At 42.9% G+C, this 20,006-nt stretch overlaps 1 protein-coding gene across 5 annotated transcripts in view; it reads left to right on the top strand.

The window, feature by feature from the left end:
- Tmem178a (transmembrane protein 178A) overlaps positions 1–20,006 on the top strand; it is an 88,973-nt gene that overhangs the window by 24,791 nt on the left and 44,176 nt on the right. Inside the window, exon 1 of one of the 5 annotated variants that reach the window (XM_090337078.1) lies at positions 3,864–4,033. The exons of 1 other annotated variant lie outside the window; for it this stretch is intronic. Coding sequence is in view for 2 of the 4 variants with exons in the window: in XM_090337075.1 (XP_090193201.1) it covers positions 6,999–7,398 (400 nt within the window). In the remaining 2 variants the exon portion in view is untranslated. Of the gene's footprint in view, positions 1–3,863; positions 4,034–6,924; positions 7,399–19,125; positions 19,201–20,006 lie in introns of those variants that run through there. 3 more of the 5 variants (XM_090337075.1, XM_090337074.1, XM_090337079.1) reach the window with 3 other exon arrangements.

The raw sequence follows: 20,006 nt of genomic DNA, 5'->3' as shown, positions 1-20,006 counted from the left end.
GCACATCCTTTGTGAAGAGCCACCTTCCATCTTTTAGGAGGTGGATCTTTGAGTCTTGGGTCATTCCTGGCTTCTTGCCCTTCTCTCTCTGTCCTTCTGCAGACAGGAAGCCTGTTTGCTTTTCTGTTCTCATCCGGATGATGTCCAGGGCTGAGTTAATGGTCCCTGGTCCTCTTAGCGCCTCCTTGTTTCTTATTTAAGGGAGGAAGGTCCAGGCACTACCGACGCACCTACCATGATTTGTTCCTACAAAGTGCAGTAGCTACAGGCTGCGATTTTCTACAGGCGCTTTTCTATCTAGTCCATTTTAAAGACCTTGAGAAATGGAGATACCTTATCGTGCTCTGGCGGCTTATTTCTGCTAGTCACAAAACACCATTAAAGTCCTTTTATGGGCTCATAACAAAATAGCCCATTGAAAGAGCATAATAGCTCCTCATACTTTTGAATGGTCATCATTTCACCAATACTGCAGATGATTTACAGTTTTTAGGGGTTTTATAGAAGGCTTTCATGCTTTTCATTAGGGTAAAATCCCTGAGAAAGTAATGGTCTATAGCATATCCAAGGATCATAGTTTGAAAATGTGAAAATTATCCAAATATTATTTTTGGAAATGATAAATGACAACTGTCATTTATATATCAAGACTTATAGTGTATCAACTTTGACATCCCTTAAGCTGAAAAGTACTTTATAGTCATTTGTTTTTAGAGTCTCTTAGTCTTTCTAAGAAGGATGTTAATCTTTTTTGCCAGTCGTAGGGCTTGAACTCAGGGCCTGTGCACTGTCCCTGAGCTTTCTTAAGGCTAGCTAGCACTCTACCATTTGAGCCACAGCACCACGTCCATCTCCTTAGGTGTTTGTGGTACTGAGGAATTGAACCCAGAGCTTCATGCATGCTAGGCAAACACTCTACCTCTAGGCCACACTCCTGGCTAAGGATGTTGATCTTATCCCTGCTTCACAGATGGTGGAACCAAGGCTCAGAGATAGTGAATCGCTTTTCCAATCCAATCACATTGGATGTAGACCCCAACTCTCTCTAACTCCACAACCAACCTCTCCATGTTTGTCATAGGAGGCCTTGTATTAGCTTTGGACGCCACATTTTCAGTCTCCTCTGTGGTACCTTCTCCTTTAGTGGAGCTCTCTATTTGCATGTGCCATAAAGCTGGGATCTCAGCTTCTTCTAGGCTCTTCCTATGTTCCCCTCCACCATCTAATAACGAGTTTAAACATCAACATGAATTTTTATCACTATATGTTGATGTACCTAAATGTAAATCTCTAGCTCCTCTAAATTCACTCATCCAACTGCCTAACCCACTGGGATTTTCTAAGTGTCAGCCCAAATTCCACATGTCCACCACTTTTTCTGCTTCTCCCTCCTAGTATGTTTCTTCTCCAGTGCTCAGTACATGGGACACCAGAGATGTCTCATAACTCCTCACTTCTCTTTCCTTCACCTGCTTCATCCCATCCACTCAATCTGTTTCTACTGCTGTCTCATGGGTCAACTTTCTGAGAAAACTCCTTGTATGGACAAGAATAGTAGCCTATTTTCCCTGCTTCCTGCATACCATCTCCATAGCCAATGCATTTTTTCACTCAGCACTCTGAATGACATTTTAAAAACCATTAATCAATGCATGCCCTTTCCCTGCTTAAAACTCTGCAAGGATTTTCTTTTGATTCAAGTGCAAACTCCGCAGCATGATTTTTTAAAGCCATACACGATATGGCATCGACTCATTTCTTTTTCAACTTCAGTCTGCAACTTCATCTTGTGCCATGTCTCTCTTTGTGTGCTCCATTGTCACTACAGTGGTCTTCTTATAGGTCTTCAATGATAGAAAGCTTTTCCATGCCTCCAGCCCTTTGTGCTAGACTGGTGCTTCTGTCTGGCATACTCCCTCTGGTCTCTGGGTAAGGTTAATTGGATCCCAGAGAATAGTAGATTGGCTCTTTTGTTTTAGTACTAAAAATAATAACATGGAAAAATATGTCATTATTGAATTATTTAGCCCTTTGTTTTCATGACGTATAAATTAGATGGTCTCAGTATAACAGGTATGTGAATTTTCTAAAGCATTTTTATGTATTTGGATAAACTGACTGGCAGGGGAAGGGACTGCAAAAATGTAACCTAGGATGTGACGACCATGACTCATTAATCCTTCCAAGTAGATGTTAATGGCTATCTCTGCTGTCAACTTATGTCTGTGGAGGTTGGGCACCTAGCTTGGGGAAGTATAGGTTGAAGTAGTGGATCTGGAATGTACCTGTGTTCCGCAGGTCCTAATGCTTGAGACTTGATCCTTCTGAGGAAGAAGGCTTGCAGGAAAGAGAAAGGAGAGATGCCTGGAAAGGATAAGCAGCACCACAGGAGGCTGTGAACTGAGACACTAGCTTAGTTGTAGTCAGTTCTACTTTGGTTGTCAAACGTGGCCTGAATGAGCTGAATCAAACCCTAACTTCAAATCCTGTATCTGCACACAGTGATAAAGGTGGTAAATACGGTGAACGTGGCAATTAATGAGCCACCATCTGCTACCCCATCACACTTTCAGTGGGACTTAACATGGTTATGGGTTTCTCGGAACATTTCCCCCGCCCCACACTGCCATATGTGCTTAAAGGATCCGAAAAGGAAACAGCTTAATCCAGGAATGTGAAAAAGAATGGTGACATTCTGCGGTGTGTCAGTGAAATGAGAAACTTATCAGGCACTGTCTATTTCAGGGGTTTTGTGGTATTTGATGGTTCCACACATCTAGTTGGTGACAAAATGGCACTGTCAGGATGACTTGCCACATGCGTGGGGCATAGAAGAGAACCAGGGTATAAGTGTTACTTCTGATATTTCCTTCTGGCTTTGCCCAGGACAGGGTTCACACATCTATTGAACTAGTTCCTTTCTTCGAAGGGCTTGCTTTACCCATATTTTTCTCAATGGAAACCAATCTTTCTGTACTAGATTTCTCTTGTACATTTTTGTCTGTACCTCTGTGACCAAATTCATCCCACGCTCTCTTCCTCACATAGCCTCTTGCCTTGTCTGATTTCCTCCTCTACTACCCTAAATCTTCCCGAGGGCGCGGTCCATATTTCCTTCTTCCAGTGGAGCCTGGAGCTACCACTTGTACTGCAGGTACTTGATATATATTCAAAACAACAACAACAACAAAACATTGTTTCATGAAAATGCTCAGTGATAACTTTAAGAGAACTCAAGTATTTACAGAAATGATGTGCTGAAGCTCTGTAACAGAGTTACAATAAATGAACAACAATGGTGGCTAATAATACTGAAACAAAAAGCATTCACTTTTTAATGAAAGCTAGTACATGGCTTTGATTAATCTATAGAAGCTCAATTGTGAAATCCAAATGTTTGAAATCAGAAAGGATAGTGCTTTAAATCTTGGCACTAGGACAAAAGGTGAAAGCCTCTTAGAATATTCATAGTCAGCATGGTTAGCTTAACATAGGTATGTCGATAAATCATTGCAGTCACTGTGATACTTGGAGATGTGTGTGTGTGTGCCCTTTTATTAAATAAGGAAACACTTATTTGAAGAACTTCTGACTGTAAAGAAAATATGAATGTCATAAGACATGTAAATATTATGATGAATGTACTTGAAGAAGTCAGAAGCACTTTGCTTTTTAAACATTTAAAATATGTCCAATATATCAGTTGTGATGGTTAAATGCTATGGGAATATTGACAAAAACAAAAGACTCTAAGTAACACAAAGGACAGTTCTCTATCTCAGAGGGTCAGGAACTGAAATATGACATCATCAAAGTGTCATAATATCAGTGACCAGGGTAGGAAGGGTTGATCCTGGAATCCTGGGGCCAAGGAGGAAGCTGTGGTCTTAATCCAGATATGAGGTATTCAAGGCAGGACCATAGCAAATGGTAGAAACATCAAGAGTGCTTCTCAAAGACATGAAAAGGGGAAAATATCTACGTATTATAATTGTAAAATACTAAGTTGAGTGGCATATGTGACTTTGACAAGGTAAGAGAAGCTAGGCGGGCGGTTAGACCATAGGAAAATACAAGTGTTTAGTTCAATACAGTGAAACACCCAGGTGGAAATTGTCTTGCTCTAGCCCTGTTATTTCAGAACATGGCTATTCTTGAAAGGATTCAGTGGGCATTCGGTCTGAAGACCACAGCAAAGGGAAGTTGAAGACAAATGAAAAACAAGAATAGTTTGAAAACATTAAGTTCACAGGACAGCTAAAGCTGAGACATGGCATCATGTTCTGGTTGGATATTTGATCACCCCTCATCTTGACTCCATGCCAGGCTACACGCCTTCCCACATCAACTATATTCTGGCTTAGATTACTGCTTCCACTTACCTATGGGTATCCAGATTGTAGTCGGTCATTAGAGTGTCTCTTCTAGAAACTCTAGGAAGCCACTGTTTTGGAGGGAGATTGGAAGAGTGGTCCACAAAACAGATAACTCCTTCAGAGCAGGGACCACAAATGTTGAAGCTTCCAAATGTATTAAGCAGACATAAAACCCAGCAGGTATATTCTGACTACAATGTTAATATCTCTGATCCTGTCTTCTTGGAAATGTTTCAGTCATCCTTTGATAAGTAACTCAAAAGTCTCTCTGGAGTCCCTCCAGGCAGTGACTTGGTCTTTTTATTGTCCACATGTCTATTATATTTTCTTCTGATTTCTGCTTTGGTAATTGTGTCCTGCCTGGGTCTTTTTCTTTTTCTTTGGCATTACACTATGAGAAAACACCAAGATGAGACATATTTCTTGATCTTCACATCTTTCACTCTCTTAACAGAGTTAGAGGAGGATAGTTTGTTGTTGGAAATATCCAACAGGGAAAAAAAAAAGTTAAAAGCATGGATGGAGCATTTGCAGTTGTTGTGGCAAAGCCAGTGTATGCGTCCACTGTCACCTCCCTGCTGACATCCGTAATGCTGCACCAGCAGAGGCAGGCTTGCATTGCATACTGCTGGCTCATATTTGTAATGTGCAACATTTTTTATGAAATACTGTCAAGGACAATCCATCATTTGGTAGTAACCTTTGGATTATATGCTGCAACTGGTCTTAAACAGGGACATAAATGAACCCCAGGGATAATGCTATTTTCTGAGGAGGGTCTGATCAAAGAAGTCTAGCTAACCAAAGCAGAATTGTATGTTCGTTTAAGTTAAACAGCAGTGTCTGAGAAAAGAGATTTGCTTCTGGCTAGTTCCAGTTGGGGACAGGGTGATTGTGAGGAAGATCAGGAAACTCTGACCTGTGGCTGAATATGTATTTCTTGTAGTACATCAAGGGGAGGATGTGTCTGGGAAGGAGACATGCTAAAAGGTTGCCAATCCTTAGCACTCTCAAGGTTTGTAATAACCATATCTGGAGAGCATTTTTAATATAAAAGGACACATGATAAGTGGATTTCAGATATCAACTGTGGACTGAGTTAATGTTATTCTCTCTGCACATCCATAAAGATCTAGGCTTTTACTGACATCATGGAATATACATAAAAGAAAGCCTCTAAATTTTGATCATTTTGGTAGAAATCCAGATAAAATTCCACTTGGTGAGCTGAGTGTTTTCTGTTAGGGGAAAGCTTATTGCAAGAACTCTAAAATTATAATCCTTTGTCTTCCTTAATTAGACTAGAGTCTCACTATAGTTCTTGCTGAAGCTGTGAGAAAATCCAAGCAATAATTCACATTGTCAGGTCAGCAGAAACGGGCATGGGGGGGGGGGGTCTGACATAACTGAGCGATTTGCTTAAGGGATCTATGTGAATAACTCAGAAAGGGTACACACGCTTCCACGGGAAGGCATCCTCTAAAGATGCTGAGCAAACAGCAACGGAAATAAACCCCAGCCAGATTCTCACGCCACCTTTCCCGCAGAAATATACAAATCAGATTGATACCAGTTGATGGGATGGGGGGCTAATAAGTCCCATTAAGTCATGGAGTAATGACGTCCAGCATCTAATGAACGCCTCATCATCTCTCTGTCATTAATATCTCAGAGCATCTGAACACGCGGGGCTGTCCTCCCCGGGTTCAGGGAGACTGGTTTTCCATCCCTGCCCTGGCCCCCAGGCATCAGCAGTGCCAGGGTACTGCACACACACACCAGCTCCGAACCCTGGGCCTCAGGTCCCCCCTTCTAGAGAAGGGGAGCCCCCTGCCATTCCTGGAATTCCCAGGGGCTCCCGGACGCTGGCACCTCTGCTCCGTGTGGACCCTCGCCTCTCGGGAGAGGCTGATGACTGGAGGCTCATTCAAAGGCGATCCTCACCTCCCAGCGCAGGTGCCAGCGCCAGAGCTTAGCCATCCTGCGTTCTTCTAGAAACTCCCGAGGAGGCCATTGCTCTGGAGGGAGGTGCGAGAGTGGGTGGTCAAGTCCACCCTCTCCACGGCGCGGGAGTGGGACGGGCTCTGAGCTCCTTTCAGCAGGGGGTGGGGGCTGGGGGAGGGAGAAGGCTTCCCCGTGTGTTGTGGGGGGGGGGAGAACGACCTCAGGAGGGGACGTGCCACGCGGGGCGCGGCGGCTCCCCACCGGGGTGGGTGGGTCGTGGGAGGGGGGGAGGACCCGGCGGAAGGTGCGGGGCCGCCGAGGGACGGCGGGAGTGGGGAGGGGGGGCGAGGGAAAGCGACAGGCAGAGTTGAAGAAAAGTCAGGGGAAAGTAGGGACGGGGCGGAGAGGAGGGGAGAAGGGAGGGGGAGAGAGCGGGGGCGCGGGGCGGAGGGAAGGGGGGAGACCGGCGGCCCCGGTGTGCGGCGGGGCGGGCGGGGCGGGCGGGGAGGCGGGGGTCGGGGAGGGGGAGCGCGGCGGCGGGGCCGCGGAGGGAGGGCAGTGGGGGAGAGGGAGGGAGGGCGCGCGGAGCAGCGCCGAGGCCAAGTGCATTGTGTCTGGCGGCGGCGCGCGGAGCCCACCGGGCGGCTGCGGCGGCGGCGGCGGCGGCGGCGGGAAGCCATGGAGCCGCGGGCGCTCGTCACGGCGCTCAGCCTCGGCCTCAGCCTCTGCTCCCTGGGGCTGCTCGTCACGGCCATCTTCACCGACCACTGGTACGAGACCGACCCCCGGCGCCACAAGGAGAGCTGCGAGCGCAGCCGCGCGGGCGCCGACCCCCCGGACCAGAAGAACCGCCTGATGCCGCTGTCGCACCTGCCGCTGCGGGACTCGCCCCCTCTGGGGCGCCGGCTGCTTCCCGGGGTGCCCGGGCGCCCGGACCCCGAGTCCTGGCGCTCGCTGCTGGGGCTCGGCGGGCTGGATGCCGAGTGCGGGCGGCCGCTGTTCGCCACCTACTCGGGCCTCTGGAGGAAGTGCTACTTCCTGGGCATCGACCGGGACATCGACACCCTCATCCTGAAAGGTGAGCGGCGGCGGCGGCGGGCGGCGGGCGGCGGGCGCGCCCCGCGCGGGGCGGGCGGAGCGCAGCCGGGGCTCCCAGGGGCGCGCGCCGGTCCCCGCGGCCACCTCCTCCCCGGCCGGCTCCCCCCCTGCCTCCCCGCCCCCTCCCCCCCCCCCCGCTTTTCCTTCTCCATCCTCCCAGGACTCCCTCGGCCTCATCTGCCCCCCGGTCTCGGCCGCACCCCTGGCCATGGCCCCCTCTCCTGCGCGTCCCCCGCTCTTTCCCTCTGTCCCCCGTCCCCCGGCGTCGGGCACCCGCGGGAAGCTTGCTCCCCCGAGGGGGACCATCAGGAAGACCCACCGTCCCCAACTGGGCTCCTTCCTTCAACTTGTTTTCCTTGAAAGTGGAGGGGGCGAGGGCTTTCCCGCGGACGGCGGGCCGGGTGTCACCCCAGGAGGCCGGAGGACGCTCCCTCGGGGCACCCGAGGGCCAGCTCCGTGCGGATCGCACTTGGAGGCGGCTGGAGGCGGCGAGGACGCCCGCGTCTGGCTCTCCTGATAACCCGGAGGCTTCCCCCCCCCCCCCACCTCCGTCCCTCCCTCGGGTCTAGGCCGAGGCCAGGGAGAGAAAAGCCCTTGAAAGTAGGAGAGCCCAGACTACTTGGGCCTGGGATCCAGGCAAACAGCTCTCCGTGATCGGGTTGCCTTGCAAGGTGGTTTGTATTGTTTAGTCTTTTGACACTGCGTGGGGAAGCATTGATTTGCTCTCCTGAAATCTATGCAACACCTGGCTCCCGTGCATAGCATCAGATACTTTGATTTGAGTGTATGTGTGTGTGTGTGTGTGATCTCATTCACATAAAAAGAATACTCAAACTGACAACCCCATTTGTGAATCTTCCTTTAACTTTCAGAACTCAACCCTTAATAGAATTTTTTCCCTCTCTGACAGAAATATAAAGAAATAACCATTTCCCCTTGGGTTTATTATTCAAAAACAACAAAAAAAATCCTCCCAAGTCAGTACCTTTGAAATATTTAGTAGCAAACGGACAGCTGTATATTGAATTACGGCTTGAAGTGGAATCGCATAGAAAGGAGGGAGTTAATAATGTGTTGGTCTCTCCAGTCTTGTTAGTTGGCATAGTCTTCATTTCTCAAACGTGTCAACTTCCTCCTTCCTGTGATAGCCCAGCTGGGAACTGCCATCCAAATCTGTCTGAATATGGAAAGATTCCAGCAGTGTTTTGTGTTTTTGTTGGGGGGGGGTTGGTGGAATAGGAGTTTTGGATTCAGAAATTTTCTTTTGGGAAGTGCACCTTTTTTCTTTTCTCTCCTAACTTGCATCCAAATCTGAGAAGACGCTGCATAATTAATTCTGATAGTGACATAGTACATGAACAAACTGTGAGAGCTGAATGTGGAGGCTGGGTTATGGAATGCTCATTTAGGCAAGGCAATTTTGAAAGCTAAGCAGTGTAGTCTGTCTTTGGAAATGACAGAACTGCATTCCCTTACACTGTGTGCCTAGGGTATCTGATTATGTGTAATTTAGATACAGTGTCCTCTCTTGAACATCTGGGCAGAGTGCACTTTCCAGCGGGAGAATGTCCCACAGGATACCTGGGCAAATGCCCTGGGTAGCATTTACTGATCTTAGAGGTAGAAGGACTTCACTAGAGATCAGAAGTCTACCTTCTACCCACAGTTTTAGACTCCCTTCTACAATTTTTGGCAAATGGTTGTCCAGCTTAGTATGTCTGAAAGATGCAAATCGCATCCTAGTTCAAAGAACTCAATGTTTCTAGTCACAAATGCATCTTTTAGATAAAAAAATAACCTCCAATTTGTAATATTGATGGTGTGTACACAATCCTTTGTGGAGAATGCGGCTGTTTGATTGTAATCAGAAGATACTGGGTTCCTGGCTGGCTCTGTTGGAATAATTGCACTGTGTTCCCTCCACATCTGTCCCAAGACTTCCAAGCTTCATTGTTGATATCTCTAGAATTAGACAGGCTATTTTTTTAAAGAGAATTTTCTAGTTCCAAAATTTATCATGGTAAAACTAACAATGTGATTTTTAGCTTCCTAGGAAGTTAATAGTACGAAATGAGGAACTTATAGGAAAAGATGACACTTGACCATGATAAGAAATACCTGGTTACTTTCAGTAATATTTTACTGCTAACCTACCTTGGGCTGGATGCATAGTTCTTCTGGATCTCTGTTTCATCATCTGGGAAATGAATGGATAACATCTGCCTTAAAATGCTGATTCTGTCTGAGAGAGGACAATGCCACTGATACTTTCCTATCTGATACAGATCAGTTTGGCACTGGGATTAGAGAAACATTGCTACCTTTTTTTTGGCATCTGAAATTACTGACTGTGGTATGCGTTTCCCATATGATTCATTTAAACCTAGAAATTGGCAGTGCATTTAATTAAAAATGGTGGATAACTGGTCCTAAGTTCTGTCCTTACTGTCCTCCCTGAATTACCTTTTTCTTGAGTCCTAACATCACTTAGATATTTTAATTATTTTGAAAGTGGAATCAGATGGGAGAATGAAGAATGTTTGAAAAGAAAATCTAAGAATATTCTGGCATATTTTGTGAGCATTTATAAGGAAAATAACTCAGTCTTTTAATTTGGGAACTATGAGGCAAAGCCAGGTGAGTGAAGGTTTTCAAGAGAAGTGTGGAAAACATTATCACAGATTTGTATTTTATGTCACTGGAGGCAAGACAAGTATTTCTGAGAGATGTGTAAGAGATAGAAACATACAGTGTGGGCAATAAAAGATTAGTTAAGAGATGATACAGATGGGGTCTAGAGCACTAATCTACTTAAGAGAAATCACATGAGCCTGAAAAGTATTGATCTCAATAGAAGGAATATTTGGATGAATCATCATATTTTGATTTTTGTTCTCTCTATGATTCTAGTTCACTTTTATCAGTCTTTGTACTGGTTTAGGACCTCTAAGCAGAATATTCAAGAAAGACATAAAGTTATTGATAAGCCTCTTAAGAACTGAAGGTGAATTGCTATACTGCTATGGTTCTTGGAATCGTCTAAGAACCTTTCCTCAGAAGTCTGCCCTCTAATGTCAACTTTCACCAGTCCATATGACTTTTTCTTACACACCAGGATAATAGGAGAACTTATTAAATGCTCTCTGATATTAAGTTGTAACTATTCCTGTAATTTATTTTTCGATTCAGTAAAATGTTCACTGAAAGTCTGTTTTGTGCAAGGTAATGTGAGTTTTCCTACACATGGGAAATTTTTTTGTGTTTGAACCAAAATTTTTCTTCTATTTATATTTTCTTTGTAGCACTGGATGCACTGGATGACTTTTGACCTGCCCCCCTTACCACAAGGAAGGCTTGCTAGTCAAAAGACTAGCTCTGAGGACAGGCAAATAAAATCATCTTCCACCCAACAAAAGGAAGTTTAGAGGAGTTGAAGAGCCCTGTTGTAGGAACATGACTAGAATGGACTTAAAGCTTGAGAATTTGGACCCTCTGTGCCTCTGAGGATGCAGAAAGTTGGAAAGAAATATTTATGTATAAAATCCACCAAAAGCTTGCAAAGCAAATGGGTTTGACATGCTTTGTAGAGAGTCCCAGGAAGTGAGAGGACATGACCTAAAGATATGCTCTTTAGCTAGTCATCATCTATTTGTTCAGTCAATAAATTGATATTGGTGTGTCCTGGGTTTAGGAGATACACATGTAGTGAAATGAATCAAAATGATTGCCTCCTCAGAGGATATTTCAGGTATTGGGGAGTTTGTATTTTCTAGGGAATTATGTAGTGACTACTCTTTAGTCAAGTGACCTTCGATAACCTACAGAGTGGCTATCTCATTGAGAAAGCTGATATCGGGGTTGGTAAATAGCAGAAGCCCTTTGGGAGTCTTCTAATCTTTTATCAAATACAATCTGCATGTTTCAACTACTGGATAAACAGTAAAAGAGGAGGACAGATGGAAGGAGACTCAGTTGGAAGTTTTACATGATTCTCAATCAGTTACTGAGAGCACCAATTTAAATATATAAATACTGGTGGAAACTGTGAACACGTTATTTAGAACTTTGGAGAAATCAGTTTGGAATAGCAATCAGACTCATTGAAATTGTGCTGGAGTTTCCAAGTATTCTACTAGCCTTAACTTCCAAAAAAATTTTTTTAATTAAAAAACTTCATTAGCAATAGTAACATTACTTTCAAGTATATGTACTTTGTGGATACAAATCAAGCATTAAGGTTATATGCTGCTGACAGTAGACAAAAGGAAAATTTATGCAGTAGTGTTTTGTTAAAAATGACAAAATTTCAGAAAGTGAAGATTAAAATTCTATATGCATAATGTGAACTTGTATAAATCACTTGGGATTGAATTCTTGAGACTTGAAATAGAAATATGTCCTTGTGATTTTAGAAGCATTTTTTTTCCTCTAATGAGATAAACAGACATATCAAAGACTGTGGGACATAAAATACTTTGTCATTTTGCTCTCTGTATGAAAAGGAATGGAAAAGCTTTGGTAGGAATTCATTGGATCTGCTCATCACTGTGCTAATGATTTATCTGCTTCCTCTGTTGCTTATTCTCCATGAAATTAGCAGTCTGAACAAGCCCCACCAAGTTCTACCTGCCACAGGAATAGATTGATGATTTTCTTTAGCTCATTTTTTGGATCAAAGTATCTTTTTTGTGTGTGTGGGAATAATTATCTCCCAAGAGTAGATCTACCTAAGAAAGCTGAGGGCCAACATTCCTTCTCCTCCTTGTCCCAAAAGCTCACACATTATTTTCAGACTTGGTCTTGGGCTAAAAAGATACTGCTGGCAAAGTGGTTGGGGATTCCAGTAAGACTTTCTTTACTTCCTTTTTTTTCTGTTGTTTAATGTTTTGTCTGGTTTTATCCTTTAATATGATTTAAATGCAGCATTCATTTTGTGTGTGTGCACGCCGGCACATGTACACGTGCTGGTTGTGGGCCTTGAACTTAGGTAATGTGCCTTAGCTTTATTATTGAAGGCTGGTGCTCTACTACTTGAGCCATAGTTTTCCTGTGATGCTTAGTTGGAGTCTCACAAACTTTCCTGCCTGGGTTAACTTTGAATCTAAATCCTCATCCCTCAGCCTCCTGAGTAGCTGGGATGACAGGAATGAGGAATGGGTGGCTGCCTTATCTTTTTTTTTTTTTTTTTTGCCAGACCTGGGCTTGAGCTCAGGGCCTGAGCACTGTCCTCAGCCTTTCTCAAGGCTAGAGCTCTACCACTTGAGCCTCAGCACCACTTCTGGCTTTTTGCTATGTATGTGGGGTACCGAGGAATCAAACCCAGGTCTTCGTGCATGCTAGGCAAGCACTCTACCACTAGGCCAAACTCCTGGCCCCCTGCCTTATCTTTCTTTACTTCTAGTGACAAGTGGTATTAGAAATTCTGATATCCTATCAATACAATTTATATTATTCATTTATAAAATGATGTGCCTGGACTATCCTAGTGTAGACATCATAAGATATAAATGATAGCAAATTTGAAGGGATATGCTAATAAAAAGGTATAAATAGAAATTGGAGTATTTACATCCCACCTTTCACATCACATGTATGCCCCTGAGTATTCCCTCCTCCCTTTTTCTTTTAAATGCTGCTTCTCTCCCAGCTCATTAGCAGAGCCAAGTCTCTCAACGGGGCAGAGGAAGGAGTATTTTTTTCCTCTCATGGCTGAAATTTCTAGTGATGTGCCCAGTGCACTGTTATATCACAATTTATCTTGCACAAGGGAGAGAAGAAGATGCATTTTACTTCTGCATCAATTCTGATATTAGGCACAGCATTAAATAGGCCCTTCTGATTAAACAACTGCTAGTTCATCCTATACTACTCTTAAGGACTAGATTTGTAGTTTCATCTTGTCCCATAGTGTGTTGAGGCTGAGCACACCCAAGTGTGATATTCTGTTTCAACATATTCTATTGCTGACCCTCGTCAAGGTCATCTCGCACAGGAATTAAATTCTTGCCAGTCTCATCAAACTAAGATACTTGCTTCCATTCTTACCATCTGTACACAGAAAATTCTTTTTAAAGTAATTTATAAACACAGAAGTGGATGGTACTTAAAGTAGCTTGTGATAAAAATTTTCAGACTCAATGACATTTTTCATTCACCATGTCTCACGGATAACATTTAGGAATGGCCTGAAGGGGAATAAAAAATAGAAGGGATTTTGCTATGTCATAGAAAGTTCACATCCAATTATACTCTGGTTGCTGTGATTTTTTTCCCCCCTTAGCTACTGATTTTTCTTCTGCACAGCTCAAAAAGAGCCTCCAACCCTATCAGGCAGACTGCTCATAATTGCGAGTATTCTTGATTGCTGTACAAGTTATGCTTTTTGTGGGGGTCATCTGGAGTCATGGAGACTTCCCATGTCATGGCTAAAATCCTTGAGATCCAGAGCAGTGAGTTGGAGCATAGAAGCAAGTTAGGTCAGTCCTAAGGTTTTTCTAGTGGTCACTGAGAACAGACTTTCCCATATCCTGTATCTCTGTATAATTCTAGTGGTTGCAACCTAGGGTGCAACCACGAAGTGTGCAATCATAGATTGTTAATCTGGGGCCTCTGCCAAGCAAACCGTGGCCTGCCATTGGCTGTATCTTTGTTCCCTGAGACAATCTTTCCTCTGGGGGCAGGGGTGAAGAATAATACCTTGATTTTATTGCTGATAAAGTGAAGGCTCAAGGGGGTCATTTTTATTGATCTGTGGATCCTCAGTCCATTTGATCTTCAGAGGAAATCCCACTGGCTTCCTTTGAGATTCATTGTGCAAACATCTGTGCTCTATTTTCTTAAATGATATGTTGGTTCAAATAATAAAAATAATCTCTTCTCTTCTCACCCTCCTCTCTAATAACGACCAGTGGGAGAGAAAAAAAGTTGAAAACATACCAAGGGAAGGACTGGCAGATAGTATGAACAGCAGATATGTCTCCTTTGAAGAGAAACATTGGATCAGTATTTTCATGATTCAGATAGGATCATTTAAACCATGTGGATCTGCTTTCATTTTTAAAAAATTGTTTTTTCCTGGTTATTATTATTTTAAAAACCTACATGCCTTTGATCTTACCCAAAGCTGGACATAGCTGCTTGCATAGGTTTTCAGCATTTTTTTTAAAGCAATGTAGCTAGAAAGTGGACTTCATCTTGCAGAGCTGCTAACATTGATGGCAGTTGCTCTCTCATAGTGTTTCCCTGTGATTAAAAGTGATTGTGGTGACGAATCTTTTTTTTTTATTGCAAGTTTGAATTGAAAGGATGTAACTGAACTTAGAACGTGAACAAGCTGGCTTCTGGTGGTGGTGGTGAGGCTGACAGCCTTTGTTTGCTGCAGAGTATTGGGAAAGTACAGGCAGCTCTCCATCTTTCCTGTAACTCAGCCAGATGAGCTGATTGCAGACCAAACAATCTTGTCACAGGGACACCCATCAGGGAATGCATTAGCAAGTGAAAAAGGAGAACAACAGAAGCCAGGTTTGACTTTCCCTTTTCTTGAATAACGGCGGATGCACAGAATTATTTTCTACCACTTGCTGTAATGGTCCCACCCAACCCCTCCCCCTCAACTACTCAGACTTTTAAGTACCCTTTAATCTAAAGGATCTATGTTCCTTTTGGCTTCTCCAAGTTAACTGATTCTACCCAGGTAGAGAACAGATTCCAGAAATTCTGGAAGTGGAAATAGTGTATGTGGAGATAATTCTGGTGAGCTTAATTATCTTATGCCATTGGGTCACGCTAATGCAAATCAGCAGTGGTGGTCCAGTGTCTGTCTTGTCAATAAGCTCTGCTGGATCAGCAGACCAAGTGGGTGGGGGAATCAGGACTGGTTGCCTACATTTTAAGGACACTCACTAGATACTATGTTGGAAATAAACTATACAACTTTGTGGGGGAGGGGGACAGGAGGGGAAAAACAGGGAGCAAAATGAAGGTGGTGACATTACTCAAAAAGAAACATTTTCATCATTTGACTTATGTAACTATAACCCCTCTGTACATCACCTTTACCATAAAAATTTAAAAATAAAAAAAGAGATGGGAATTTCACAGACTTTCCAACCTGGGCTGGCTAAGATTATTATTATTTTTTAATATAAGGTGTGGCTTAGTGAAAAAGCAAAAATGACTAGTGCTAAGTCTTCCTGGTCCCCGGGACTGAGCTTTTCTTTGTGCCCTCTGAGCACAGAAGAAGGGGTTTTGAGTTGGTGGGGAAAGTTATTTGTTAATTTGAGTTTGACTACCTTTTTAAAAATTTAAGCTCTCAAAATTCAGAAAATTGCTTATAGTCAGACTGATGATTGGCACAGAATTTTAAGTGTGAGCATCCTTGTCAAATATTACTCCATGAAGTTTTCCTCGAGAAACAACAAAATTGATCATTTGTCATGTGATGGGAAAATTATGGAAGAGATCATTGGAATAATAATTTGATATAGCAGAAGGTAACTGCAGGGAAGAAACAAAAATTAGGATGGCCAATAGGAATCTGTGAACCTGGGCCAATTAGAGTTTGGTATTTGAGAATTAAGAATCATTTATTTCAGAATTAAGAATCATTTATTTCATTTATTTCTGTAGCCCCTGACATATTATAGAGGTTTGTCTGCTGCCCAGACAATGTTAATTGAAGGAAATTGAAACTCACAAGTGGGGCCGGGAGCATAGCCTAGTGGTACAGTGTTCGCCTAGCATGCACGGAGCCCTGGGTTTGATTCCTTGGTAGCACATACTCAGAAAAAGCCAGAAGCGGTGCTGTGGCACAAGTGGTAGAGTGCTAGCCTTGAGCAAAAAGTATCCAAAGACAGTGCTCAGGCCCTCAATTCAAACACCCGGACTGCAAAAAACAAAACAAAACAAAGCAACAACAACAAAAAAAATTCACAAGTGTTGGAAAAAAAATCAAGAGATAGGCTGAATGGATGCTAGAAAAAGCCACAGTGATGGCTGACATGAGTTGCTCTGAAACCTGGTGTGTTTTTTTTTTCTTTCTTTCTTTTCTAAGCCTTTGAAACAACAACAAAACCCAAAAGACACAAGGTAGCTATTTACTATGCAACAGTAAAACTGAAAAATCCTGAAATCCAGAAGGTGTCTTGAAGAAGCATCAAAATCACGTTATTTTTCCTTTCTTTCTTTTTTTCCTCAAGAGTTACCTTTTTTCTTTTTCTTTTAAAGAAACTGAAATTGGTAGGAGGCAAATGGGAAAGCCCTGGTAGAATCAAAGATTCATGGAGTTGAAAGGAACTTCAAGCAGTGATGCTCACCTGATTTTTATAGCATGTTGCCTGTAATGGGTGAATTGCACTTCCCCTGCCAACTCCTGTCAATTACACACAGTTTTCAAACCCGCTCCTTTTCTCTGAAAGCTTAGCATCAGAATGCTGGTGAATCAGGGGAATGTTGTCATCAGCATAGCTCGAATTGGCTTTAATTTATAAAGCAGAATGTATGGTGGGGGTGGGAGGGAGAAGGCCCTTTGATTCTGTGTAGACGAGATGGGAGGGGGAGGGTAGGGGTTTAAGCCAGACTGTGATTTTCTGGCGGTGGGGGTTGTATGGGAGAACTGATGGATATCATAACATGAGTGCTTCAGTCAAAGTCATCCTTTGGTGCCACCGCTGATTTAGAAAATTGGCAGGTGTATAAATAACTTATTACCCGTTAGTCCTCTGAACAGGTCCCCAAACACCTGATCGGGGAAGTTCAAAAGGAAATGACAGGAGAAATCATAAAAGGGCTCAGTTGCGCATGTCCTTTAAAGGTGACAGTTATTGAAATAAATGTGTCTGAGAGGCATTAAACAGAATGGTTCCCTATTCTCTTTGCGGTGCATGCAGATGATTGTGCAGTAACATTGTCATTATGCCATGGAAGAAATAAAGTGCTGTTTTGTTTTTTTTTAAACTAATAGGTAGGCCCCAGATTTTCACAGTGGAAATTTGTGGCACAGTGCTTTTTTCAGAGAATGCTTTTATTTTGGAACTCTCACATAGTTCTTGTTTTAGCACTTTTCCAGTTCTATTTGCAGGTTAAAATGGCAGACTATCTTCCTTCCCTCGCCTCCCTGCCCTAGCTTCATACCGGCTGGCAGATAAGTTTGCTAGACTCTCTAAAAGCTAGGGGTTGGAGGAATGACTCAAGTGGTTCAAACTCTATGCAGTCTTTAGTGTCTAGTAAACAGAATGTCCAAATAAATATGGCTTATCCTATGAGAAAAACGCATTATCTTGCATAATCACAACCTGAAAGAATCCTGGTTAGGCCTTAGAAATTTCAGCATTCTTTCCTTGATCCTTGTGTCTTCAGTAGCTCTATGAGTCACTGAGTTACTTTCTTACAAGGTGACAGTTCAAAGGTCAAGAAAGAAGATAATACTCTCCTTTCTGAACCCCTTCTTTATACATATAATATATAATATTGTTTATTATATAATTATATAATACACATAACATATAATACACACACACACACACACACACACACACACACACACACACACACACACGAAGTCTCCTTGGTTAGAATGTCAGTTGGAATTGCCATGATTCTCTTTAGACCAATCACATTTTACTCCTGATGCCGTTAATCTTCTTAGGATGCTCTTGGTTGCCTGGCATCTGCACAAAATCAAATTTCTTTTAGTCTAGGAAGAGTGTCTGCTCTGCCACAGCAAGGGACATTCAAATGGCAGTATTATTCTACTAGAATATTCCACCATAGGACAAGATGAGAAGAAAACCCAGATTTCCTGCTAGCTCTTTCAGCTTGACCACTTTTTCTGCACCCTGCAAGTTGTACTTGCAAGACATGGATGTGCTTTACATTTTTTCCAAGAGCAGTTTGTATCATCTTAATGTTTAGTGACCGGAGGCTGTACAGTTGTTTCCAAGGAAGCTTATATTTATAGGTTGTAAATGTAAGGTAGAATGTTCAAATAGGGAATCTCATGGGCGATCGATGTACTTACTGAAAGGGATGGAGCAGTTGTTATATTTGATTGAGAAGTTTGTGCTAATGCATTTCTCCCTCACACACAGCCTCCCCACTCCCTCCCACGTCTCCGTCTCCCCTGGGAGAGCTATGAGGAAAGCATCCTGATCTTGCCCCACCCATCCCCCTCTCTAGCCACTTCCAAAGTAAAATCTCTTCCAGACATGCTGTGAGTTGTTGTCATTTCTGAATTCCTTAGAGGTGTACAATGACAATCCCTGATGTTACGTGACCATCATTACAACTTCCAAGTACATCTACAACCTGTAAAAATTGTGACAAAGGAAATTAGCAAAGCACTCTTTAGTGAGAGGCACATATTTGAAAATGGAGTAACCAATTCTATTTCAAAGAGGAGCCAGTTTTATAATCCTTGAAATTCCTCTGAAGAATTATTTTCTTTCGAAATGACAAATCCAGAAGGCCAGCTGAGAAAGCGGCTGTTTAGTGGCCATGTTTCTGTGTTTGGATGAGGGGCCTGGGGGAGGAGCCTATACAAATGAACCTTGGTCACTTCTGGAGTAATGTTCAAGTTGCACCACTCTAATGAGTCTTGCTTTTCCTGATGGAGTTGCTCTTGTTCCTCCTGGGCCCCTTCTTGAGCACAGAGAGGTCTGTTTATTAAAGCTAGACACCTCCTCAGAGCAGGAATTCTGAAGCAAAAAAGTCAGCACTGTTGTAGATGGACTGAGCTAGCAGGATTTTAGCACAGAAGTCTCTGAAGATGGTGTAAAGCTGCAAGGTATGTGGGTGGGCATATATTTGGGCCACCAGATTGCATGCTAACTTGTAGGTTCAAAGAGAATAAAAGCAAAAAAGCAGGAAGGAAAGAAAGAAGGCCAGGAAGGGAAGCAAGCAAGAGGCAGTATTTGGTGGATCTTTAGGGAATAATATCTTAAGATATTCATGAGGAATATTTAGATTTTATTTTATTTTATATTTTTAAAACCATCCTATGTCTTTAAAATAAAAAGCTAATGTTTAACTTATAGGTTCCCCAATTAGTTAAACATAGAATTACCAAATAATAAAGCATGTTCTATTTGTAGATATATACTCAAATGAATTGAAAACACATTCAAGCAGAAATTATATATTTATTTAATATATATTACATACATAAGACATATATGTTATATAATATAATACATATGGTATTATGTACATATATAATATCTGTATATAAAACTATTCACAGTAGCAGTCTCATAGTAGCAAAAATATGGAAACAATATAGATGCCCATTAACTAATGCATGGATGAAGAAAATGTGGCATAGCAGTACAGTGAAATATTATGTTGGCTATAAAAAGGAATGCAGTTACTTAGGAGGCTGAGATCTGCGGATCACAGTTCAAAGCCAGCCTGGGTACGAAAGTCTGTGAGACTCTTATCTCCAATTAAACATGAGAAAACCAAAAAGTGGCACTGTGGCTCAAGTGATAGAGTGCTAGTGTTACACTGACTGACATGCTCAGGGACTATGTCCAGGACCAGAGTTCAAGCCCCATGACCAACAACAAAAAAAAGGGAATGCAGTACATGATG

Source organism: Megascapheus bottae, chromosome 7 (assembly GCF_031878675.1).
Source record: "Megascapheus bottae isolate mThoBot1 chromosome 7, mThoBot2.hap1, whole genome shotgun sequence".
NCBI lineage: Eukaryota > Metazoa > Chordata > Mammalia > Rodentia > Geomyidae > Megascapheus > Megascapheus bottae.
Note: the sequence above shows the minus strand (reverse complement) of the source record. Positions and strands in the feature narration are given on the sequence as shown.